This window comes from Rutilus rutilus, assembly GCF_951802725.1.
Source record: "Rutilus rutilus genome assembly, chromosome: 13".
NCBI lineage: Eukaryota > Metazoa > Chordata > Actinopteri > Cypriniformes > Leuciscidae > Rutilus > Rutilus rutilus.
Window position 1 is genome coordinate 24,318,646 of NC_140218.1, and position 9,065 is coordinate 24,327,710.

General features: G+C 36.8%; 1 protein-coding gene across 3 annotated transcripts; it reads left to right on the top strand.

Annotated features, from left to right (window-relative positions):
- Positions 1-1,731: 1,731 nt before the first annotated feature.
- Positions 1,732-9,065, top strand: trim101 (tripartite motif containing 101). 3 transcript variants are annotated; one of them, XM_084429350.1, is made up of 10 exons: positions 1,732-2,098; positions 4,548-4,696; positions 6,565-6,736; positions 6,812-6,907; positions 7,000-7,233; positions 7,321-7,343; positions 7,435-7,559; positions 7,640-7,875; positions 8,335-8,426; positions 8,566-9,065. In XM_084429350.1, exons 1-9 carry the CDS (start codon positions 1,931-1,933, stop codon positions 8,419-8,421), a joined length of 1,290 nt encoding a protein of 429 aa, XP_084285476.1. In that variant the 5' UTR covers positions 1,732-1,930; the 3' UTR covers positions 8,422-8,426; positions 8,566-9,065. The 3 variants fall into 3 exon arrangements, with proteins under 3 accessions (XP_084285476.1, XP_084285475.1, XP_084285477.1); XM_084429349.1 differs by having other exon boundaries at positions 1,736-2,098; positions 6,559-6,736; XM_084429351.1 differs by having other exon boundaries at positions 1,814-2,098; positions 4,563-4,696; positions 6,559-6,736.

The following is a 9,065-nucleotide window of genomic DNA, read 5'->3' on the forward strand; positions in this document are numbered from 1 at the left end:
GAAAAATCATTGGTTGAAAGTTTTGGGAACCCTGACACTTGCAATCTCTGAGTGAACATGCCATGGAAGCTTGTTTCCGCCAAGAAAACAAGACGACATCTCGCAACTGTGAGTGAAAAGGTCAGATTTGTGAGATGAAAAGTGGCAATTACTTTTTTTATTGAGTGGCGGAAACAAGCTTCAATAGCAACTTTAAAGTAGGAAAACCTCATTTCTGTTTTAGACACTATCCCCCGGTTTCACAGACAAGGCTTAAGTCTAGTCCTAGACTAAAATGTAAATCTGAGCTATTTCAACTGAAAGAAACTTGCACTGACTGATCTTAAAACATGTCAGTGCATTTGTTTTGTCTTAAGATGCACACATAATGCCTTTTTCTAAGGCATGTTTATAAAAATTACTTAAACGCCTAATTGAACTATGACCTAATCCTGGCTTAATCTAAGCCCTGTCTGTGAAACCAGGCCTATATGTGTGTTTGTGTGTGTGCTGTTTAAAACTGAGCTCTGAGTTTAATCACTGTACCACCATCTATGTACTGTGTTCAGTTGTCATTTCTTTAAGCTGTATAGCTGTCACTGTTGGGCATTTGTATTTTAAACATTCATTTACATGCACTTGAAAGACTATGTGCGGAAAACTTGTGTAATTTACCCCAAATGTGTATGTTTTATTTGTTTAGGTTCACATTGTGGATATTTCATAGGTGTCTAGATGTATCTCATAGTTTGTTTTGTAATTAATTTATGTCTGAAGCATTAGGCACTGGCAGATTATATTAGTGATCATGTTTCTAAACATTTCTAAAACTGTTCACAATGTGTAACGCTTTTTATCTGCAAAATATTATTTCTCAACACAAGCTCCACTGAAACGCAGATGATCTATCTTTGGTTTCGATTATCCCAGTTTTCCATAAATGAAAAAGCATTGATCAGATATTGATCCTGTTGCTTCCAGTCTGAGAACGAATGGAGCCTTGTGTCTGAGTGCTACACCTAAACACAATCATGTTATAAATGAAGGAAATAGTGGTGATGAGAAACAAGATTTTATTTATTATTTTCCTGTTTTTAATAAATGTTAATAAATAATAAAACGTAGTTCAATATGTGTAAGCGAAAATGACCGTTGTACAGAATTATTTTGCGCATTCTGGATCAAATCAGCTGAAATTGTTGTAGCATGAATATATTGTGTCAGAGAGATGTAACATGGATAATTGGTCTGAATTACAACTGTAAAATAAATGTGAAAGGAAACTTAAAATGCATCTGTGGTGTTTGTGTGTATTTGTGCAAAGCCAATCTGCTAAAATGTTGCTTTTGATGCTTACAGGGATGCAAGAAATAAATCTTAGTTCAATTAAAAGTTAGAATATCAAGCCAAAAACATATTTAAGTGAAAGTCAGAAAAGTTATGTATGCATTTGGTAACCATTGGCTTTCATTGTATGGACGAAATCAGCTGAAACTCAAATACACCCGTACAAGCATAGATGTTTTTGTGTTAAAAGATTCAGGTATACACTTCATAAACATTCTTTCCTAATGCTGTTGCTATTCTGGTATTATTTACTTTGTTGGCTGGTTTTAAGACTGAGGACATGAATGATTGGAGTAACAGGAGAAAGGGCATCATCTATATTTCCCAGCATTCCACTGGCTGCCTGAAATGGGCACAACTGATCAGTGAGCCAGCAAGAAACCAGACACCTTCCCCTTCTGGCACATGCACACATTTCCAGCTTCAAACCAACTCAGGCCCCCATCGTCCCGTTCGAGCGACTGCTCTCTGTCTCGAGAGACTGGAAATCCACATAAGAACAGCACAGAGACATGGAGACGGTGGCGTCTCATCTCCTCAGCTGTGGTTTCGCTCTCCTAACTTAGTTTTCCAGTGAGTGTGGGGTCAGCGGGGGCACACGGCCATGTCTCTTCCACTGGATACTATACGCTCTGACCACAAAGACCCCTCGATGGGGACGCTGGAGAAACAACTCATCTGTCCCATCTGCCTGGACGTGTTTACGAAACCAGTCGTTATTCTGCCCTGTCTGCACAACCTCTGCCGCAAGTGTGCCAATGAACTGTACCAGGTGTGTACCATATGCCAAGAGGAGGATCGTTTATGTGTGGATGTAGGAACATTTACGTGTTACCCTTATGAAAATTAAGTATAGCCTACTTCAATTTCATTTTATGAAGTATACTTAAGTTCAAGAGTATTTTAAGTATACTTTATGTAAGCTAAGTACACTAATATCAATGCACTAGAAGTGTACTGTTTCAATACTACTTGGGACTAAATTGGCACACTTTTTAGTGTATAAAAGTATACTTTTTAGGATACTTTAAATGTAAACTTTGAGTACACAACTAGTTTACAACTACGTTTTTCGTTTGTACTGCAACTATACTTAAAGTGAACTTATAAGTATACAAATAGTTTACTAGTCAAATACTTGTAGCATATTTTGTAGTTTATGAAAGTACACTTTGAAGTATAGCCTACTCTCAGTTAACTACTAGTTTTCTGTAGTAGTCAAAACACAGATGGAGTAGATCAAGTCCATCAACACCCCAAAAGCTTCACAGTTGTTAACCCTTCCTGGTTTGACTTTCTTATTTTTAGTTTCAAAGAAGTATACTAATAGCACACTTGAATAAACTTCTTTTTCATAAGGGTAACCATCAGAAACATGTTTACAAGTACATTTTCAAGCCTTTGTTAAGATGATAAATTCTCAAAATAGAGCATGTGCACAGGATCCTTTCCATTGCTCCATTGCACAAAAGGTTCTTTATAGTGGAAAAAGGAAAAAAAAAAGTTCTTCAGATTATTAAAATATTTTTTCAGATTAAACATGAGGTGTCAGTTTCCTTCATAAACCATAGTCTTTTCTATGAGCTAAAATGCTATTTGCTAAGAACTATGGATGGTCAATAACATGTAAAAGTGCTTGTACACACACATGGAGTATGACTGCAGTAAACAGACAGTTTTCTAGACACCTGTCATGCTAATATGTGAAACCCAACAGGTGGGGATTGTAAATGTTTAAACTCAATCCCCTGCCTGAAATCTGAGGTATAAAAATAGGTGATGGCCTACATTTGATGCATTTGAGCCGTCAGGAGTTTAGCGCTCATGCAATGCACAATGGATGTATTGATATGAAAAGAGAGTCTTTAGTAATGCTGAATGTTTTGCCTGCATAATCCTTCTCCTCCTCTGCACCTAACTGAAGTTTGATATCTCACCAGTCTTCTGTTACACTACCACATATAGGCAAAGGTTAAAAGCCATGAGTAAGTTGGGAAAGTGGTCCAAAGGAATGCTAAAAACACTTGTTAATCTCTTCTCCTCTAAGAACCATTGTTAGACAAAAAAATGTAATTCTAGTGTTAAAATTTTAATTATTTATGTTCAGGAGGTTAAATTAAAATCTATATATTAGAAAGTGACATTTTTAATTGCAATTCAGAGAAATTCGTCAGATAATGCCATTCAAGGAAATGCATGAAATCTGGTCCATAAATCTGTAAAGAATATTTAAAAAAATATATATATAATAAAAAAAGATCTAAATCACTTTCAAAAACATTAGTTGAACAACCTAAATTACACTTATTGGGGTCAAAAGGTTTTTTTTTTGTTTTTTTTAATTCCACTTCCTTAAAGCTGCAGTCCATAACATTTGGCGCTCTAGCGGTTGATAAACAGAACTCCATGCGTCTTGGGGAAGAACATTGTAGCCGGAGCTATTTTTCTCTGTTTATGTCTATGATGAGTCACGCAGGCACTAAGCTACTCCGCAGCGGGGCCGACCCGAACCAGTCTAAAGTAGTCCGAACATTTACACTTACAGGTGTACCATAGTGATTCAGGATAACACAAAAACACGGTTTGGTATGTACTGGATGTACTTGCTTATTATATATTTTTCTTTACATTTTGCACACAAAAAAAGTTTTAAAATTCAAATTTGATTTGCAGTTCACAATTCATATACACTTGCCTTTTGACCTCTCGGAGTGAGTACTGTGTCACTTTAAAACTCAAGCCAAGAACAAGTTAGTTGCATTAGTATATGACTCGCCGCATAAGCCTCAGCTGCTGAGAGATATTAAAGAGTAGGCTATGACTATTTTAGGATTCCTGTCTCAAACTCTGTTTACAATCTCAGGAGGACAAGACTTTCTGTGTTGATTAAGGCAAATGCAAGTAAATGGTTGTTATGTGGACTGTATTACACAGTTACTAGTTAACACATTTCAAGACAGCAATTCTGAAAGGACACGCAGAACAAAACGCAGATTCACACAACCACAGAATTCAGACCATATAAGATCATCTTACCCTTGAAGAACACATGGTGCATCTCTAGAGAGGTACATGAGAGTCCAATTAGTCTAACAAAGTGATGATGTTATTTAGTCCAGTTAACCATCCTAGCCGTTTACTTTTTTATATCTTCCTTAAAAAGAATTGATGCCCAAATCATGCTGACAGCTGAAGAACAGCATGCTGAGTAAGATGTGCAGCCATCTCTCTTCCAGGTTGGAATTGGAGGCCGTTTCCGCTGCCCTTCCTGTCGCCGTGAGGTTGTCTTGGACCGTCATGGAGTTTATGGACTGCAGCGCAATTTACTTGTGGAGAACATTATTGATGTTTACAAGCAGGAGTCTGAAAGGTCAGGTCAGGAGTGTGTATTGATTGAATAACTTTTGTCAACAAAGATGATCTAGTAAATAATAATACATTTTTTTAATAGTATTTTCTAAATGGAACAAATGATTGAACCTTTATATAAAAAAATTACAACAAAAAAATGAAATACTGTAAGTTTGTGTATGTGTTTTTTGAGTATTATATTTGATACATTAGGCTTTTATGGCTCATATAGTATGATATATAGGATATAATCAGAGGTGGACAGTAACAAAGTACATTTACTTGAGTATCTGTACTTTACTTGAGGATAATTTTTTCTGGACATTTTTTACTTTAACTTCACCACATTTGAAAGACAAATATTGTACTTTTTACTCCACTACGTACTTGAATAGAAAGTAGTAACGTCAGATAGACGTTGGATTTTGGTTGGAAAATAAACCAAACCCGTCAGAACCCGTCGTCAGATTGCCGTCAGAAGCCGACGTCGGACATATGTTGGATATTGGTTGGAAATGAAAGTCGGGTTGACGTCAGAACCCGTCGTCAGATTGACGTCATCATCTGACGTCGGACAGATGTTGGATATTGCTTGGAAATGAAAGTCGGGTTGACTTCAGAACCCGACTGATGTTGGTTTCTGACGTCAACCCGATTATCATTTTCAACCACAATACAGCGTCTGTCCAATGTTGGAGATTAACGTCAATCTGACGTTGGATTCTGACATCAACCTGATTTTCATTTTCAGTGTAAATGCGAATGCGAATTTTGTCACTGTTTTGGAGCACACTAGCTTATAGATAACAGTAAAGCCAACATGTTCAAAACTTTAAATAGGGCACTATTTGAGGGAACAGCCATTTGGGTGTCCGAAACCGTTGTGGACGTTATTGAGTGCACTTATTCAATCTCACATTCAATCCCACATCTGGAATTGTGTTCTAGAAATAAATTTGATATTGATATGAGGGTAGGTAGGCAGGCATAGATTCAGAGGCATAAGGTACTGTAAGTATTACATACAACAATAATAAAACAATGCATTGACATTTACTTTTTACTTTTGATACTTAAAAACAAGTACTTCTGTACTTTTACTTAAGTAAAAATCGGTCTTTACAACTTTTACTTGAAACGGAGTAATATTTGACCAATAGTATCTGTACTTTCACTCAAGTAAGGAAGTTGTGTACTTTGTCCACCTCTGGATATAATATAGTTCATACTTGAGAAGAATCTTTTTTTGAATAATTTTTTTTTTTAAAGTAAACTAACTGAGAAAAAAAAAGAAGCTTTTTTTATAACAACATAACATATTTCTTATCTTTCTCCATCAGTGGGGGGGATTTCAGAGCACAGAATTTCGCTGTCAACTCACATTTTAATGTTTTTTTTATTTTATTATAATTGATAATCAAGTAAACATAAGTTGCTTTGGTCAAGTAAATGTTTATAAAATTCGAATAAGAAAAAACTTTCACAGCAAAATGATACCTTAGAGGGACATTTTTGCAATCAAAAGATATTTTACTGGTGCTAAAAAAAAGTATAAACTATCAATCAGCTAACAGAAGGCATGGAGTAAATTGTGTAAACAGTTTTTTCAGCATCGGTTTAATCATTTTGATAATCATTTTGTTAATTTAGTGGCTATAGAAATGTGTGTTTGAGCTGTTTTAACTGAAAGCACCTTGCACTGATTTATCTTAAAATATGTCCGTGCTATTGTTTTTTCTCTAAGCCCTGTCTGGTTAAAATTCAAGGTTATCAATAAAAGATTCTGGCTAATATATAGCCCCTTCTAGTAACGCTTTGGTTGTTGGTATGGTGTATTGAACACTTTGACCTGATCTTGAATTTAAATCAGTGTGTTTCTAGCTCTAGGCCTCCACCTCCAAAGCCTCTTGCACAGTTTAACTGTGCAGAGCATGAAGATGAGAAGCTTAATATTTATTGCATCACGTGTCAGGTGCCCACCTGCTCTCTCTGTAAGGTGTTTGGGGCACACAAGAACTGCCAAGTAGTTCCCCTGCCTGATGTTTACCAGCAAAAGAAGGTATGGCCTATATTGGTTTTATCGTGTTACATCTTTACACCATTCAGAACAATTCATTAATTTCACTTCTTGTAGGCTGAACTAAATGACAGAGTTGCTTCTTTGGTTGCCACAAACGACCGTGTTCAGTCATTTGTTAATGAACTAGAGGCACTCTGCAGGAACATAGAGGTTCGTGTGGATCTTTCTGAAGAAATTACTTTTACAATGTCATTTAACAACAAACAGATTATCCATTAATGCTTACAATGCCCATTTGACAGGAAAACAGCAGGATTCAGAAACAGATTCTGTGTGAGAAGTTTGATCGCATGTCTGCCATTCTGGAGGAACGTCGTAAGATCATGACCCAACAAATCACTTCTGAGCAGGAAGAAAAGAGTGGCTGGGCCCAATCTTTACTGCAAACCTACAGTGAGCATGTGGACACAAACTCAAAGTTGATCCAGGAAGCCCAGAATGCCATAGAGGACCCAGAGATGGCTTCTTTTGTCCAGGTGTTAAATCTTTTGTTTGGGTGTCAATTTTGAATGTCAAGCATGCAACTTTTGATATATATATATATTTTTATCTCTTCCTAATAGACCTCAAAAGATCTTATTGAGAAGTAAGTCTCATCTTTTTAGCTAATTTAGCATCAGTTAGATTGTTCAGAAGATTTATCTAACAATCAACAGTATCTGTCGTTTTCTCTGAAGGGTTGGTGAAGCATCTAATTGCTTCACTCTGGAGACCCTGGATCCTGATTATGAGAACATGAATCACTACAAAGTGGATTTCGATGCAGAAGAGAGAGTTCTGCACCAGCTGGATTTCTTGGAGTGTGAGCATCAGAGACCCAATAGATTGACTAATATCCTTTATTTTTTACAACTCATCTGATTAATGCTGGAAACTTTACAGTTGAAGAAGAGGTGGAGGAAACGCCCGATGAACAAGAGTCAGAACCTGAATCTGAACCCGAACCAGTTCTGACACCAGAACCTGACCCTGAACCAGATCAGGATCTGAAATCAGAGGCTTCTGAGATGACAAATCCAACACCGGAGACACCAGAGGACAATTGGGAACAAGAAGATGGCTGTGCAGACATCAGAAAAGTAGCTGTTTGTGAGAAGAATAGCTTAAGCACTTCACAGGTATACATTCATCTCCTAGTATGTCCATCTGGTCACCGTGATTTTGCCAAGTAAGAACAATATTTGCCAATATTTGCAAAATATGCCTAGATCAACATATTTTGATACCCATACCCCTCCCCATAACTTTTCCTTACAATCAGAGGGAAATGAGGTGAATAACACTGATGTAGAAGCACCTATCCCTGGTTGTAAGCCAAAACTTGACATAAACTGTAAACTTGTCCCTCAAACCTGATTGGTTGATTGAAATGTTGTTCCAGAATCAACAAAGATGTTGATCCAGTAACATGTTGTAGTTGGTGGAATCACATTCGCCGTGTGGCTCTACAATTTCATTCAAATAACGTTTTCTGGACATTTCAATAACCATAATAAACACCATCTTTGGTTTTTGATCTCATTCCTGTCATACTGCTATCGACATGTCAGTGATAATACTTTTCCATCTTTCCTCAGGTTGTCACTCTAGCCCTTTATTTCCTGGCCTTTCTGGTCATCCTACAGCGAATATGGGGAAACATTCAGTACCTTACTTGTATATAGCAGAGGTGAAGAGACACAGTCTATAATAAAGCTCATGTTATTTTGAATAGCTACACAAATAAAATCAAAGATTTGTGTTTAAATTGAGGAAGGTTTAAGATAAGACTGGATTAGTAAAATGTCACTTTACCTCATTTTCTGCAGACTGGCAACCCCGTGAGCTCCGCACTAGAAGGACCGAGCCCTCCAGGTCATCAGTGAGCCGATGCATCTCTGATTTTCCTTCTCCTGGTTCATTGCACCTACCAATAAGAAGTGAACCTTCTGCTCAAAGCAAGAATGATGACAGAATGGGGTCATGTGGACCATCTCCTCCATTTGGTTCTTGACAAAACCTTCTCTGTGTTTGTGCAAATAATTAAAACATCATGTCTACTTATTTTTGTTTTTGTTTTTTTAACTTTACTTCAATTACTCTCTTCCGATAATAATCAATGACAATTCTCCACTCCCCCATTTTTTACAGGAGTGCTTCAAGGCAATATATTACCTTGAGTTTTAAACACCCATCTCCCACCCTAGGTTGTCATGAGATGAATGGATGAAATGTTTTTTACAGTAGTGTTATATTCAATAAAAGGCTTTTCTTAAATGTTGATGAATTTGTTTGTATAAATAGTGTAATCCTAAGAGTTTCTGGCTTC

Excerpts from the sequence above, each read along its gene's own strand:
- trim101 (XM_084429349.1), top strand. The coding sequence starts at position 1,931 with ATGTCTCTTCCACTGGATACTATACGCTCTGACCACAAAGACCCCTCG. Across the intron at positions 7,560-7,639 it reads CCAGCTGGATTTCTTGGAGT|TTGAAGAAGAGGTGGAGGAA; the intron begins GTGAGCATCAGA and ends GAAACTTTACAG. Across the intron at positions 7,876-8,334 it reads ATAGCTTAAGCACTTCACAG|GTTGTCACTCTAGCCCTTTA; the intron begins GTATACATTCAT and ends ATCTTTCCTCAG.